The sequence below is a fragment of the Camelus ferus genome, chromosome 3 (genome assembly GCF_009834535.1).
Source record: "Camelus ferus isolate YT-003-E chromosome 3, BCGSAC_Cfer_1.0, whole genome shotgun sequence".
In the NCBI taxonomy this organism is placed as follows: Eukaryota; Metazoa; Chordata; class Mammalia; order Artiodactyla; family Camelidae; genus Camelus; species Camelus ferus.
This window is the reverse complement of record NC_045698.1, coordinates 46,775,468-46,792,685: the sequence shown is the minus strand read 5'-3', so window position 1 is coordinate 46,792,685 and position 17,218 is coordinate 46,775,468. Positions and strand designations below refer to the sequence as shown.

Genomic DNA, 17,218 nt, shown 5'->3' with positions numbered 1-17,218 from the left:
TGATTTAAAAACTATAACAGCTATCTGTTGTGAATCCCCTCAAAAAAGTTCAATGCGTGTTTTTTTTAAAAAGAATATTTGGGAGGAGGATTTCAAATAAAGAGTACAATCATTTTAATTTAAATATAGATTTTCCCTTGGTAAAGAAAGAGAAAAATAAGAGCTGTTAAAACAGGCATTAAACTACTTAGATTTGCTTCTAATATCAAAAGATTCATCAATAAGAGATTGGTTAAACTGTCATTCAGAACAGCAGAATGTTATGTAGCAGTTAGAAATGATGTAACTCCAAAAATATTTCTTTACGTGGAAAGCCACTTAATATAATTAGTTAAAAACAGTTAAATCATAAAGTAGTATGTATACAATGATTTTATTATTTAAATTTACACAGGTACACACACATACATGCATGGAGATGCATCCAGTAGGATATGTCAAAAATTTCTCAGTAGTTATCTCAGAGTGATGAGACTTAGGGTAGTTGTTATATTATTTTGTATTGACTGAACATTTTCACAATGAATAGTCAGTTCATTAGTTGGGGGGAGAAAAAAAGTCTATCTTCATTAAAAAGAAAAAAATCCACAATGGTAAATCTGAAACAAAACTGGACATGTTATGTACTCATTGAGTAAATATTAGATGCCTATATTCTAAGTCAAGTCTGAGCTACCATTTGATATTTTAATTTGCATTTAAAGGCTTGATTTAATTACACAGCAATAACTCACCAGAGTTAGAAATTTCTTTTTAGTTTCATCTTTTTGTAATGTTCTTTCTTCTTTAATTGTGTCTTTGGCTTCACATTTTTCTATTATTTGCTTCTGTCCAACCTTTCTTAAGTTTGGTCTTGGTCTCTGAAGTCGGCCCCTTACTGGTCGAGCAGTTTGGATAACACTTTCCTTCATTTCTTGTTGGAAAGTGTTTTTATTCTGAGTCCTAGAAAAGGGGACAGGAAGAAAGAGAGAAAGCTTGACAGTAAAAAAATGAAAACTACTGTAAAAATATAAAATTTGAATCTAATAAACTCTATGTAAAAATATTTTGCACATTAAAGGAAAATTAAGTTACTTTCTGATTATAAGTCTATCTTACATTAAAAAAGTTATTTCCATTCTCAAAAGGTAATGAACTTATATGAGGCACCTACATGTTCAAATTCATAGCAAGAGAAAGCACAATGGTGGCTGCCAGGGAGTGGAGGAAGAGGAGAATGGGAAATTATTGTTTAATGAATACAGAGTTTCAGTTTGGGAAGATAAAAATGTTCTAGAGATGGTTGGTGGATTGTGCACAACAATGTGTATGTACTTAATGCCATGGGACTGTACACTTAAAAATGGTTTAAATAGTAAATTTTATGTTTTACATATCTTACTATAATTTTTAAAAGGTAATGAATACATACCTTACATACACATATGCTTAAATATATTGCTCTGTATAAGATCTTAAGCAGTTAACATTGGACATAAGCAGGCAAGTATTAAAATCAATCTGATTTTCTATTTTAGGCAGTCTGCCATAGGAATAAAAGTAAACCAAGTATTCTTGATACTCACTTTTAAAATATCTTAACACATTTTTTTCAAAAATGAAGAAATATTTGAAAGAATTTCCTTATTTAAGATTTTTAAAAAACTACCACTGTTTACCCCATGGAGACAACTAATTTCTTTTCCTGGGCGTGTGTAGACTGAGATTCCTCTTTACGTTCACAAGAACTTGAAGGTGAAAAGTCCTTTTCGGTCTGTAGACATGGTAATACCACAGCTTCCTCCTGCCTGCAAACTGATTTGTCACTTTCTCTTGATGTCATTAGGGAAGCCACATCCTAGAAGGTAGATAAAAAAAAAATTCATCGAGTTATTAAAAGTATAAGGGAATAGGAACTTTAATAAATTGTAGAAGAATAAATATAGTCTTTGTAGAGACAACAGGGTAGTATCTATCAAAAATTTTAATTCCCAGCAATTCTACTTCTAGAAATATATCATAAAAACACTCAAATAAATATCTAGAAAATTATATATAAGGATATTTATTATAGCAATAGGCCCCCCCAAAAAATTAAAGAAAAAGAAAAGAAAAACAAAAAATTGAAAACAAGACCAATCAGTAGGGAACTGAATAAATTATAGTATCTGTACTCTTAACAGTACAGTCATTTAAAAGATTAATTTCTATATATTGACCCAAAAAAATGTTCACAATATTGTATTAAGTGAAAAAAATCAGAAGGCAAGCTATGATGCCATTTTTGTAAAGCAATGAAAATACCTGCACACTATTTCTATAAATAAGTGTCTGTACAGAAGAGGTTAGACAGATATATGTAAAACTGCTACACGATCAACCTGGGAGGGAGAGATGGGCCATTATAAAGGACTCTCATTTTTTAGATGACTTATTTTTTGCAATTTGAAATTTTTATAATCAGTTAAAATAATCAATAAAAAGTTATTTACCTTCTTTAAATATAAGATTAAGAGGAAAAAGTACAAATGTTCAAGCATAGTAAGAACTAAGCTAAGATGTAAAAAGAATTTTAATTCAAAAAATACGTCTCAAGTTTAGAATACTCAACTTATGAGCATTAACGTTTCATTTCGAGGTTTCTGATGCTGTATCACACATCTTAATCTGTTATAGACCAAGTTAATGTAAGTAAAATAATTTCCTTTAACTCATATCAAGCTTTTAACTTTTTGCCTTCACAACAGAGTGAAATAAAGACGGACTATCATTCTCATTTTCCAGTGAAGAAACTGGTTGCATCATTTGGCTATGGTCAACTATTGAATAAAGGTCAGAACTTGAACTTGAGCCCAGGCCTCTTAAAATCTTTCCCATGACACACTTGCCCATCATCAGAGATCAAGGTTCTCACACAAACCATATGGAACAATGAGGCACATTAAGTACAGCAATAAAAATATCACACACAGTAAAAATTATATGAGGAAATATTTGCATTATTTCAATTCCAAGTGTTTATTTTAGTAACTATAATAACTAAAACAAATATTCTCCATCTTAAACAACACTCACATGTTGAGAAGGGAGAATATGCGTTTGTTCACTTTTCTGCTGTATCACAACAGTCTCTGTTTTATCGGCTTCAACTTTCTTCCCAGGTGCATATTTTTCTGCTTCCGTAGTCTCTCTCTTTGAAGCTGCTCTTGCTAAGTTTGGCTTTGGTCTTTTGAATCTACTTCTCACAAATGGTGCTGATTTAACTTCAAATGGCTTCTGTTCTTGAGGAAGAGATTTGCTGTTGGAACAAGGATTATCAAACTTTAGGATGAAATGAAGGGGCAGTGGGAGTGGAATCTTAGGAGAACCTTAGAGACTTGGCAGTAAATATTTAATTCTAATTCTTAACAGGAAAACAAACTGGACTATTTGGTAGATTCTAAAAAACGTGAGTTGTAGAATCCAGGTATAAGCCTAGGAATTATAACATCTTTGCACAAAGAAAATACAGGTTTGTCATACTTGTACTGACTTAGGAATATGTGTTACATATAATTTTGTATGTTAGTAATTCTCACAGTCTACTGTAGAATGACCTCAAACCTCTCCCAGTCTTCCCCAAACCAGCTTAAAATCTCTAACACTATGCTACAGATGATGTGTCTTAAAATGTCATTTAGTTTAACAAAATCTGCAAATATAACTATATGCTTTCTCTTTGAAAGCACACAGATCTATATATACTTTTACCTTAAATTAATATCTGAAAACTGCTCTGGAACATCTGGACTTTGCATCCTCTGTTCTTCTATTTTACCAAGATCAGAAGCCTGAGAAGAAGTCTCCAAATGACTCAGCTGACTTTGTACCTCCTTTTCAGAATTTCTCTTCTCTTCTACAAATGTATGCACCACGGACAGTATCTCACTGCTAATGTCCTGAAAGTAAATCAACACACATACAAGATTCCTTAAGCATTTCACAAATTTCAAACAAAATTGTCTTTTATACGTACACATATATTCTACACATTGTCTTTAAAAAAGCAGAAGTTTGAGGTTTTTTATTTTTACATAAAAATATTAAAACACAGGAAACTTCTGTTTATATTGCATATTGTGATTTTTTTCAAACTACAAATGGCACTACTTACTCAAAAAAAGTTAGAAAACTAGAAAATGTCAGAATAGCTTGACCTTCAATTAACAAGAAACTTTTAATAGAATGAACTTTTAAAAGTGGACTGAAGTGGGGTAGAGCAGAAAATAGGAAAACTGACATAGATACAGTCAAAAGAAATAATTCCAATGTATGTTCTTATTAGAATTAACACAAATTCAGTCCAATTTCCCATATTCCTTTTATCTATGAGTAACTTTAAAATGACATTAAGAATAGTAACTTTGGGGAAGGGTATAGCTCAGTGGTACAGTGCTTGTTTAGCATGCATGAGGTCCTGGGTTCAATCCTCAATACCTCCATTAAAATAAATAAATAAATAAATAAACCTAATTACCCCCCCAAAATTTTAAAAATAAAACATTTATTTTTTAGTAACTTTTCCACAATTAAAAGAAATTTTTAATTATTTTTTAAAATGATTATATAATTTTTCAAGGTCCTGAAACAGAATTGAGGATTGGGAAAGACTTTACATTTTAAGAGACCTTAAATGTTGTTGGATACAAGGGCAATAATCCTAGAATTATTTTGATAATGTTTCTCTGGAAAAGAAATTTTCAAAATATTCAAAACAATATTTTTAAAGAACAGAAAAATACGTACTTTAATATTTAGTGAATGCACAGCACTGCAGTCACCACTATGGCTCTGCAATGAATGTGTCTCAGTTTGTCTTGAGGTCCCAGTCTCCTCTGATTCACTTTTCCTTAGAGAAATGTCTATTCCAGTTTTTTCCAAATCTGTCACCTTTTCCTCAGTAGCACTGATCTCTTCTGCTCTGCTTTTCCTTAAGGAATTTTCTATTTCAGTTTCTTTCAAATTTGCTTCTGTTTCCTCAATCGCAGATATCTTTTCTGATACTTCTTCCATTAGAGAAATGTCTCTATTTCCAGGTTCTTCCAAATCAATCTTCCTTTCCCCTGTGGCACAGATCCCCACTTGTACCTTTTCCCTTCGGAAAATTTCTACCCCAGTTTCTTTCAAATCTATTTCCATTTCATCACCTATAGTTTTGACCACTGAGGCCTTTTCTTGTGTAGATACTTCTCTTTCAGTTTCTTCCAAATCTGTCTCCATTTCCTTAGCAGCACCAATCATCTCCAGTGTCTTTCCCCTTGGAGAAATTTCTTTTTCAGTTTCTTTCAAACCTGTCTCCATGTCACCTATACCACTGACCTCCTCTGGAGTGTTTTCCTGTAGGGGTATTTCCCTTCTTTCAGACTCTTCCAAATCTGTCTCTCTTTCCTCAGTGGCATCAGTCACCTCTGGTACCTCCTCCCTTAGGAAAATCTCTCTTCCAGTTTCTTTTAAATCTGTCTCCATTTCCACAGTGATATCATTCATTTCTGATATTTTCTCCCTGGGAGAGATGGCTTTTCTTGTGGTTTCTTTTAAATCTGACTCCATTTCTTGAGTAGTATTAGTCTCCTCAGGAACCTTCTCCCTTGGTGAGGTTTCTAGTCTTACAGTTTCTCGCAAAGCTGCTGTCATCTCCTTAGGAGAAAGAATTTCCCCTGGTAACTCTTCCTTTGAGAAAATTTCTCTTCTTCCAGCTCTTCCTATATTTGGCTTCGGTTTCTGAAATCGAGTCTTTAGAATTGGGACTTGTTTATTTGCTTTACTATCTTCTTTAACACTATTTAAAAAAAAAAAAAGACACAATCAAGTTTTAAACCAGACTGCCAACTGAAGAGATGATGGTTGAGAAATCACTACTGAAAAGCCAGGAACTCTCAAATAAAAAAATTTTTTTAAATAAAAAAAGTAAGGAAGTGTCAGGAATCTCTGAACTAAATTTAAAAACTAAAGGAGAGAAAATTCCATCCTTTGAACTTAGAGTAAATTCAGAAAAACACATTTATTATATACATAGAAATCTATCAATAAGGTCAATTAAAGTAGCAGCTAAGAAAGACTCTCCAGTCCTCTACATTGGAGCTAGGCCAGTTTGTGCCTGCTATTCCTACATCTTCACCCCTACTATCCTTTACCCAGACACATGTCTTGCTGTTAAGAGTTGAAGAACTCATTTATATAGCCAGACCTGACCAGGATCTTAAATAGCTGGATGGAAGTATAATTTAAAGAAGGTGCAGAATACTTAAACAGGCTCATTCAGCTGTAAGAAGGTACACGACAGGCCAGACTTCAAATGTAAAGACTGGTAAAATAATAAAAGTTACTGTAACTAGACAGTACATACATGGAAGTCCATTATTCTGTTCTCACTACTTTTGTGCCCTGACCATTCCCAAGAGGAAAAAAGGTTTTCAAAGCATATTAATTCTGTCAATTTGGTTCAGTATCCTCTGGTGGGGAAGTAACAAACAGAGCTTTGGCTATGTGAAGTATGAGTTTCTACATAAGAGTTTCACATAAAATTTATGTAAACCTTAAACAAAGGTACTATGTGATCAATCTAATCCCAAAGAAACAAATATTAAGAAAATAAGCAGCATTTTCATATTTGGATAGAGACATCTAATTTAATGTCTATGTTAAGTGACAGTACCATTCACATTAGGTCTAATTTGTGATGAGTAAATCAACTCATCAAACCACCAACAACTGAGAAATCATGAAGGCAATGACACAAACTGCCTTGAAAGGTGAATTTATACTTGTAAATATTATGTAACTTGATATACAGATAACAAATTAAGTCTGATTTGCTATTGTTTTTTAAAAAATTAATAATTTCTAAAATTTTACATATAATCCAAATATTTTATCATCAATAAGATGAAGCTTACCTTAGACATTCATTAAGAGCTGTGGGCTCATCTGATTGCACATTTTGAAAAGAAGTATCCTTTTCTTCAGATTGTGATGTGATGTCTTCACACTCAAACTTTTCACATGGCTGATCTTCTATCTGTTCAGGAGTCTTAATAGCAAATAACATTTTAAAAAATGTTTCCCATGTCACAATGAAACACCCCTTTATAAAAGATTTCATCGAAAATTATATACAATTTGAGTACAAGGAAAATGGTAAACATTTCAAAATATAAAATGATATTCAAGGGGTGCTTTTTAATGTTTTTTCTTTAGATATAGAAAATGTCACAAGCCACACCTTTTACCTCATCTCAAAGCCCCCATTCTTTTTCTCCCAGTCAGAAAATAAGCAACTGCTTCAGTCTCATCTGTTAGAATTATTCCTTGGGTTCTATCTTACTAAGTCCTTTTGATTATTATAATCACATTCTAGACCTCGGGAATTACAACAAAAGAGAATTAAATCTCAAAATATGCTAACTCTTTCGCTTTTCACAAAGACCTGTTATTATGTAAATAATCCAAAATTTTTCATCTTTGTTGTTGGGATTATATTTTAGTAGGGAGCTTTTAATGTTTTATTTTGTTTAAGTTAGTATTAAAATTCATGTACTTAGCTATGTTTTCAGAAGAGAAATGTAATTCAAACATCTGCTGAGTGATGGGGGAAAGCAAATCCAAACACAAGTAAGGTGAAAGCAGACAATTCATCATGTAAATGCTTCAAATCCAGAAAGTTGAGAGCTAAGTAGCTTTACAATTATCAAAGCTGCTGGCTATGAGACTTAGGCCTTAAATTTAATGAACAGTGTACATAAATGTATAATATTGTTGATTAAAAAGAAGGGTGAAAGTAGGCTTATGTTTAACTAAAACACTAGACGATATCAAAGTACTTACATCTCTGTCAATACAGGATTCAGTTTCATTCTTCTCTACACTGGCCTCAGTTATTTCCCGTGACATAAGAACTTCTTTTCTTTCAGCAGCTTTACCCACATTTGGTTTGGGCCTTTGCAATAAGCCCCTCATTAGTCGTGAAGGTCTGAAAGCCTTTGGTTGATTATCTTCCTGAAGACAAATTTTTTCACTCAAACTACAACAGTTACAAAGGAATAAAATTAATGGTCATTCTGAAGTCACATAATTAGTTGTATGTCACATAGTTGCTTGTTTTCAGTATTCCACTCTCCCAGGTATAAATAAGTAAATCATCTGAAATACAAAATAATTAAACAGTGGCCTCAAGAACAATCTCAAAGGTATTCATACCTTAACTCACTAGAACATAGTCCTAGAAGCCTGACTATAAAAAAGCATCTTAAAATCAAATTTACATCACAATATCGGAAAAGTTTGTATCTGACAAGCATGGAATACTATTCCCCACTGAGGAATAGTATTACCACTATTAGTAATAGTATTACTATTAGTAATAGTATTACCACTGTGTATTGTGTATCTCCAGGGCTGGGGCTGGGACATACATTATGGCACAAACATATAGTCCAGAATCCACTGGTTCAGATTTATATTGGAGCAAGGTCTATTATAGATCTCCATTCTAAGTTCATTATTCCCTTTTAAAATCCCCTGCTATAAGAGTATCCAGAAACACCATTAATTTATCTAATAAGACTTTGTTAAAATCTTGTTTTAATAAGCTGGAGAAGGGTAATTGTTAATTCACCAGATCCATACCATAATTTACTTCTACAGTACCAAGCATAAAGAACATTATCCAAATGTTTCAACAATACCTATGGTTAAAAATAGACTTAAAAAAAAAAAACCAGCCTTATGTACACTAGCTGAAAATAAAATTCAACATTATCAAGTAGAAAACAAGTCATTACAGTCATTCCTAAGAGTTATTATTTTTATTCTACTTCCTAAATACTTACTTAGATACAGTGTCAGCTTCTGGGTTCTCTCTCTCTGAATTCTCCATTCCAGGAATATCAAATGTATTCATTTTATCCTTTTCCATGTGATTCTACAAATACAATTTTTTATATTTAATCTACTTAGTATAAAAAGTACATATTTTCTAACAAACAAATAAATAGATGGAAATTAAAACAATGAAATTTCACTTTTTTGTACTTCTCACTATTAGAAGAAAGTTTTTAAAATCATAAATGCAAATTCAAATATTTTACACATATTATCTCATACATTACTGATAGAAGCACAAATTGGTAAATCCTTTCTGGAAAGATTGACAATATGAATCAAGAGCTTTAACAATGTTCATATTCTTTGACACAGTAATAGCATTTCTAAGACTCTATTCTAAAAAAATATTTAGACAAAGATTTAAGTACGAGGATGTTCACTGAAACATTATGCAAAATAGCAAACACTGTAAACAGACAAAATATCCAATAATGAATAAACGGTTAAACAAATCCAGTTACACCCACTGGCAGGATATTATCAAGTCACTTAAAACTATGTCTTCAAAAGACATTTAATGATATGGAAAAATATTTATGGAAAGTGAGAAAAGCAAAGAAGGATACAAAACTGAATAGCACTACTCAATCTTGTAAAAGAAAAGCTGGAAGGATATATTCCAAAAGACTGGTTGCATGTGGATAGTAAAATTATGTAATTTTTATTTTAATGTTTACATAAGTCTGTATTTCCCAATTTTCTAGAATTTAAAAACATCTTATAAGCTTAAAATAATAGATTATAAAAAGTATGATAAAAAAGAGATCACATAAGAGGAAAAAAGTAGACTAAAATTTTAGAAATTATTTTAGCAAAAATAAGACATTTTTAACAACATAACGCTGGCAGGGACATAAGGCAACAGGAACATTCATTTAATGCTTGTAGCAATGTAAATAGACTGATTTTTCTTTTTCACTGACAGTTTGACAATGCATAACAAGAACCATAAAAATATTTAAAATACTTTGGCCCATTAATCCCATCACCTCTGGGTATGGATTCCTTACCTAGTGACAAAATTGTCTGCTTTTATTTACAAGAGTTAAAAAAATGGAGACAACCTAAACATTAGAAATGGTTAGGTAAACTAATAATATGTTAATAGCTGATACAGCTATTAAAAAGATCAATTAACCTCAAGAAAGTGTACATGAACAGTTTCAGAGAAGTTTTAAATGCTATATATGTTATGATTAAAACTATAGAAACGTTTACTTACATAAAAAGAGATAAAGTTTATAAAGGGCAAACAGAAATGTATCTGTGTTTAGACAAAAGGGTTGTGGATATAATTTTATTATAGCTGGTTTAAGAAATATTTTGAATAAAAATTTTATATATTTAAACAAAAGACAAATCTGTCACTACTAAGGATGTTTGAAATGATATGTCCTAGATTCTAAAGAAAATGCATTAACATGAGACTAATAAGACATATTTGATATTAATGTACAAAGTTCTTATATTTTGGTTTTACTATCAGTAACATTTCCTTGTAATTACAAGCTAAATATTTTTATTCCCAACTGTTCAGAAAAAAATTTTATAATTTTAATTTTCATCAAGTCTCCAACTCCAGAGGGGAAGGTATAGCCCACTGCCTGGGTTCAACCCAAGTGTCTCCACTAAAAATAAATTAAAAAATAAATAAACCTAATTACCTATCCCCTTCAATTAAAAAAAAAAAAGATTCCATTCTGACAGAAGTATAAGTTACCAAATGGATGATTCTCTTTAAAAAACGAACAAACAAAAGTCTCTAATTCCATACCTTTTCAACTGAAGTTTCTAGATGCAAACTCTTGCTCTCTGCATCTGTTTTACCTTGTGAAAGAACTGATTTCTTCCCGACTGCCCTTGATAAATTGGGTTTAGGTCTCTGTAATCGTCCTCTCGTCATTGGTTTAATATTTTCTGTTTGATCAGTTTCCCTAGAAAATTAACATTATTTAAACTGCACCAACACGCAGGCATATTCAAAAGGAAAATTTTTAAAAAATCCGTTCAGAGACAGAAAAAAACTCCTTTAAGCTTACAACAAAAGTAGCAAAGAAAACTGAACAAGAAGAGCAATGAAGGGGTAACTAATTTGTTTTATCCAATGCTAAAAATATACTATTCAGCATCAATAATCAGAATTCTGTGGTACTGACAGGAATAAACAGATAAATGGAACACAAAAGAAAACTGAGAAAATGACTCCAAAACACGTATGATTATAGTATATAATAAAGTTAGTATTTCAAAACAGTTGAGGATAAGATGAAATACAAAATAATGTATTTTAAAAATAAATACTAAATTAAATTAATTATGATGGGGAAATTGGTAATACTGTGGCATAAAATAAAATTACCTCCATTCTTTGTACTGTACTCACAATATAATTCTAAATGGATCCAAGATTTAAATGAAACCATAGAGAAAACATGAATGCTTTTATAACCCTGAGATAGGATAAGCCTTTTTCAAACTTAATAAAAAGCTCAGGAGCCATAAAACAAAAAAAAAGAGAGAAATTTGGTAACATAAAAATAAAAAAATTTACATAGCCAAAACATGACTAAATCAAGTGATAAACCAGGAAAGTATGTTTTACAACTCATACAACAGGCTAACCTCTCTAAAACATAAAGAGCTCCTACAAAACAGTATCAAAAACTCATTAGGGGGAGGGTATAGCTCAGTTGGTAGAGTGCCTGCTTAGTATGCACAAGGTCCTGGGTTCGATCACCAGTACCTTCATTAAAAAATAAACCTAATTACTCCCACCAAAAGGGAAAAAAAAAACTCATTAAAAAACTGGACAAAGGATGCAAACAACTCACAAAAAGAAAACAAAATAAAAATAGGTTTTAAATGTGAAAAGATGCTCAACTTCACTTCAAAGTAAAAGCTGATAGAGCAAGTGAGCACAAATGTGACAAAACGTTAAGAATCAGAGAATCTATGGGGAATAATACATAAATGTTCATTGTTCTATTCTTTTGACTTTTCTTAAGGTTAGAAAATTTTTAAATAAGCAACTGAAGGAAAAGAATGAAAGAATTACATTATCACTGTCAAAAAAAGGTGTAGGGTAGAGATATCATACTGAGAGATTATTTTATAATCTATCAAGACCAACAAAAATCCAAGTTTTATAACACTGTTGATAAGGGAGACATTTCTTACGTTGTTGGTGGGAATATAAACTAGAATAATTGCTAGGGAGAACATTTTTGAAATACCTATCAGAATCATAAATGTGTAAATGTACACAAACTCACATATATATCCTCTGGGCTAGCAATCCCATTTTAAGGAACTTATCCTACAAATACACTTACACAAAGATGAAAGGACAGAGGTGTAAGTTTCTAAGCATTTTGTTTGTAAAAACAACATATATAGCCATCAACAGGGCCTGATAATATATACTGTGATTCATCAATACAACAGAACACTATGCAACTATAAAAAGAATAAGGAAGGTCTTTACATAAAGATATGAAGATATAAGACCAAACAATTGCAAAATGGTATGTATAATATTACCATTAGGTTTTTTAAAAGAGTAAAAAAAATGTGTGTGTGTGTGTGTGTGAGTATTTCTAGTAGCTTTAATGTTGTTTTTTAAAAAAAAAAAATCTCTGAAAGAATATAAGAAATAAATAACAGTGGTTACTTGTTAGAATGAGTGGGGACATAGTAGGAGGGATACTCCACTCTATACCTTCTCATACTTTTGGATGTTTGAACGATAGGAATATATTGCTTATTCCAAAGACCAGTTTAAATTTTTATTTAAAAGTTAAGTTTGCTTCTCAATGTACTATGCTTTACTGAAAATAAGAATTCATAAACTAAATAGCTTTTAAGCCCATTTGAGGAGCTAGGAAGGAGATAAAAAGGAAGTCTGAATTTTTGAGATACATTTTCAAAGGGAGATCCTTGTGGTGCTTTTATTCTGTTTGTAGTGAAGATAGTCATTTAACCAGTATTTTCCTACTAGAAAATGTAATACATAATCTCTTTAAACACATCAATATCAAAATCTACTACTTTGACAAAAGGCATGAAAAATAAACCAAGTAAAAGTTAAATCTCATAGCAAATATTTAGGTTTCCAAATTACTTAAGAATTTTATCATAAGGTATCACTTTGCTATAACTCATATCACTATTATACATCAGATACAAAAGACAATCTTTCTGTAGTGAAACATAAAGTGAAAAACCTTGATATCACTAGGACCACAAAACAATTCTATAAAGTGGTCTGCAGTCCCTTCCTAATTCCTAAAGGAAGCAACATTATCATGTCTTAAATAAGAAATTATCAAAATTTTGAAAATAAACTTTAAAATCCTACCATGTAAAATACTTACAGTGATTTGTTTTTTAGGTCAACATTTCTTTCTTCTGTGTAACTGTCCTCAGCATTATTCACCTCACACAGTGCTCTCACGCCAACTTCTGAGGAAGGCAAATCTAAAGTACTTGATTCTGAAGTCTCAGTTGCTATTGATACAGCATCTTGTTGGCTACTAAGGAAATGAAAATATATCAGAGGAAAAGAATTCTTAGTAATACATATTTCATCCTAATTATTTAAAAGATTTTTTAAAATATACAAAGCCAAAACTTTGGAAGATGATCCTTCATATCATGGAATAATCAAAATGGATATGGCAAGAAGCACCATGTTATTGAAAAACACTGTACCTCGGAAGATAGTAACAGCCACAAATTAACAGAGAAAGTGCTCAAGAAGTCACAAAATAAAGAACTCTTAATTATATGGGGTTCACAAATCAAACATATGTGTGAAACCATAATAATGTTTAGAAATTAACTTTCATTAAAATGTTACACAGGTAATCCTTGCTTTGCATGGTACTGCGTTAACCAAAATGTCATATAAATCTAGGACACAGTTCCAACACACACAAGTTGCAGTTAACACTGTATTATGCCAACAGAGGATCACCGTATTATGAAATACTTCAATTAACAATAATATAGGGGGAGGATATAGCTCAAGTGGTAGAGCACATGCCTAGCATGCCTGAGGTCCTGGGTTCAATTCTCAATACCTCCACCAAAAAATCAAATAAATAAATAAACCTAATTACCTCCTCCCTGCAAAAGGAAAAAAAATTAAAAAAAAAAAAAAACAACCGATGGCATGTACTAACTAGCACTCAGTTTTCAGCACAAATTCGTATTTAGTCATGCTTCCTTTTTTTTTTTTTTTTTGGCAATTTTTTTCTACTAGGTGTTTGTCTTTTCCCAACAGATCAGTCAGAGCTTCTTACATATTTTTTCTTGGTTAGATGTTACACATAAAACCTCCCAAACAGCGGCCTGCCTTTCACTTTCTTCACGGAGCCTTTTGTCAACAGAAGTATTCAATTTTACTGCAGTTGAATTTATCAGTTTTATCCATTAATGATTGTGCTTTTTATGTCTTAAGAAATTCTTGACATCATAAAGATATTTTTTCTACATTTTCTTCAAAAAGTTATAAAGATGTGCTTTATACATGTAGTCTTTATTAAATAGTTCAGAAAGTTAGTGTATAGGGTAAAATAGGGATCTAATATTATCTTTTTCATATCTAAGCACCATTTAATGAATAGTTAGTCCAACCCTTAGCCACTAATTTCTAATGCTACCTCTGCCATGTATCAGATTCCTAAATTTCTCTTCTTAGATTCTACGTCTATTTCCTCTCTACATCCAGTTCCTCTCAATTTGTCCCTCACCAGTACCACACTGCTTTAATCACTCTAGCTTTAGAATAAGTCTCAGTACATTTCTTCTCTACAGTTGTTTTTCAAAATTGTCTTTACCATTCACGACCCTTTACTCTTGTCTACATAACAATTTTAGAATCAGCATACTGTTTTACAAAACCAGCTGGGACTTTTAACAGTCATTACAGTGTTGTTTTTCTCCTAAAAAAAGTCATCAGTATTATTTTGTGCATAATTTAAGAAATTAGTTGTGTTGCTGAGGTTACAATTTAGATGTCTGTCACCCAACAAGTTCAGGACCCAAGGTCTGTGGCGTGGCTTCAAATAAACTATTAATCTTCTGAACTGTATGAATAAATTGGCACATGTCAATATATGTGTATTTTTCCTATGTGAGAATAAACTGCTTTCAAATTTTTCAGAAGAGGGACATATAGACCAAGGGAACAGAAGAGACAGACCAGAAATAAACCCACACATATACAGTCAAATGATCTTTGACAAGGTGCCAAAACGACACAATAGGAAATGGATAGTCTCTTCAATAAGTGATGTTGGGAAAGCTGGATATTCATACGCAAAAAAAAAAAAGAAACTGGACCTTTATTTCATACCATACATAAAAATCAACTCAAAATAGATTAAAGACTTAAAGATAATACTTAAACTATTAAACTCCTAGAAGAAAACATGGGGGGAAGCTTCACAACACTGGTATTGGCAATGATTTCTTGGATATGACATAAAAGGCACAGGCAACAAAAGCAAAAATAGACAAGTAGGATAGTATCAAACTAAAAAACTTCTGCACAGCAAAATAAACAATCAACAGAGTCAAAAGGCAACCTATGGAATGGAGAAAAAAATCTGCAAACCACATATCTGATAAGGGCTAATAACCAAAATATAGAAGGAACTCCTACAATTCAACAGCAAAAAACCCCAAGTAACTCAATTAAAAAATCGGAAAAGGAATTGAAAACACATTTCTCCAAAGAAGACATACAAATGGCCAACAATAACATTTAAACAAGCTCAGCATCACAATTATCAGGAAAATGCAGAACAAATTCACCATAGGGTATCACCTCACACCTGTCAGGTCATTATATATTAATTCAAAAAAACAAAACAAAACAGAAAGTAACAAATGCTGGCAATGATATGGAAAAACTGGAATCCTTATGCATTGTGCGTGGGAATGTAAAATGCAGCCACGATGAAAAACAGTATGGAAGCTCTTCAAAAATTAAAAACAGAATTATCTTATCATCTACCAATTCCCCTTCTGGCCATTTTTTCCAGAAGAATTGAAAACAAGATCTCAAAGAAATACCTTCACTTCCATGTTTATTGCAGCATTATCCACAATAGCCAAAAGATGAAAACAACCTAAATGTCCCAGAAAAATGAATACAGAAAATGTAATATATACACACAATGGAGTATTATTTGACCATAAAAAAGGAAATCCTGTCATATGCTAATAACACGGATTAACCTTGAAAACATTATGCTAGGTGAAATAAGCCAGTTATAGAAGAACAAATATTACATGATTCCACTTACATGAGGTATCTAAGGTAACCAAACTCATAGAAACAGAAAGTAGAATTGTGGTTGCCAGGGACTGGGGTAAGAAGGAAATATTGAGTTCAATGAAGAGATTTTCAGTCACGCAAGATGGAAATGCTCTAGAGATCTGATGTGCAACACTGTGCTTATAGTTAACAATACTGTACATTTTAAAAACTTGTTAGGTGAGTAGGTCTCATGTTATGTGTTTTTTACCACAAGTAAAAACAAACCAAAAAAATCCAAACAAACAAACAAAAAAAACCCTCAGCAGGATACATCACAAACTGCTGAAAATCAAAGAGAAAATTATAAACCCATGCAAACACCAACCACAAGAAAGCTGCAGTGGCAAAGTCGGCATCAGAACAAAGAGCAATACTAGAATAATACCACACAAATGATAAAACGGTGATTTCACCAAGAAGACAGAACAATCCTAGGTATGTATGCACTTAACAAGAAAGTTTCAAAAGACATGAAGAAAAACAAACAGAACGATAAAGACAAACAGGCAAATTCACAATTACAGTTGGAGACGTCACACTCCTCCTTCAGTAACCTATAAAAGATGTAGACAAAATCAGTAAAGATATAGAAAATACCTTGATGAAAGAATAGGGTCAGTTCTTTTCTCAACATTTTCACTGGAGGATAAACCCACAATGTCGTCTATGTTCTGTACAGAGGGAAGTGGCTGTTCCTTATTGCCTTCATCTTCATTTATCTCAGGACTTAAAGACAGGCGTTTATCTATTAACATAAAATGCACATTATTATAAAAATGATAGCAAAAACATTTTTTAAAGCACAAAGGAATTTACATATAACATTGGAATGTAATGCAGTGATTAAGAAATTGTCCCAAAGTCCAAAGTCTTAAATCACTGAGCTATTCTGCTTTATATGTAATGTTTTTAATAGTAAGCCACAAAAGAGCATTATGATACCTATAAATCACACTATGTTACCTATCAGGACTCACTTATTAAAATCTT

General features: G+C 31.8%; 1 protein-coding gene across 5 annotated transcripts in view; it reads right to left on the bottom strand.

The window, feature by feature from the left end:
- The window catches only part of BDP1 (B double prime 1, subunit of RNA polymerase III transcription initiation factor IIIB), a 67,662-nt gene that overhangs the window by 31,452 nt on the left and 18,992 nt on the right, over window positions 1–17,218 (bottom strand). For 4 of the 5 annotated variants that reach the window (XR_004317417.1, XR_004317418.1, XM_032473798.1 and 1 more), the window contains exons 11-21: window positions 16,826–16,973; window positions 13,275–13,433; window positions 10,676–10,835; window positions 8,847–8,938; window positions 7,843–8,038; window positions 6,915–7,048; window positions 4,765–5,797; window positions 3,730–3,917; window positions 3,055–3,277; window positions 1,659–1,837; window positions 735–942 (exon numbers count right to left, since the gene is read on the bottom strand). Coding sequence is in view for 3 of the 5 variants with exons in the window: in XM_032473798.1 (XP_032329689.1) it covers window positions 735–942; window positions 1,659–1,837; window positions 3,055–3,277; window positions 3,730–3,917; window positions 4,765–5,797; window positions 6,915–7,048; window positions 7,843–8,038; window positions 8,847–8,938; window positions 10,676–10,835; window positions 13,275–13,433; window positions 16,826–16,973 (2,720 nt within the window). In the remaining 2 variants the exon portion in view is untranslated. The remainder of the gene's footprint in view (window positions 1–734; window positions 943–1,658; window positions 1,838–3,054; window positions 3,278–3,729; window positions 3,918–4,764; window positions 5,798–6,914; window positions 7,049–7,842; window positions 8,039–8,846; window positions 8,939–10,675; window positions 10,836–13,274; window positions 13,434–16,825; window positions 16,974–17,218) is intronic. The other variant, XM_032473788.1, reaches the window with a different exon arrangement.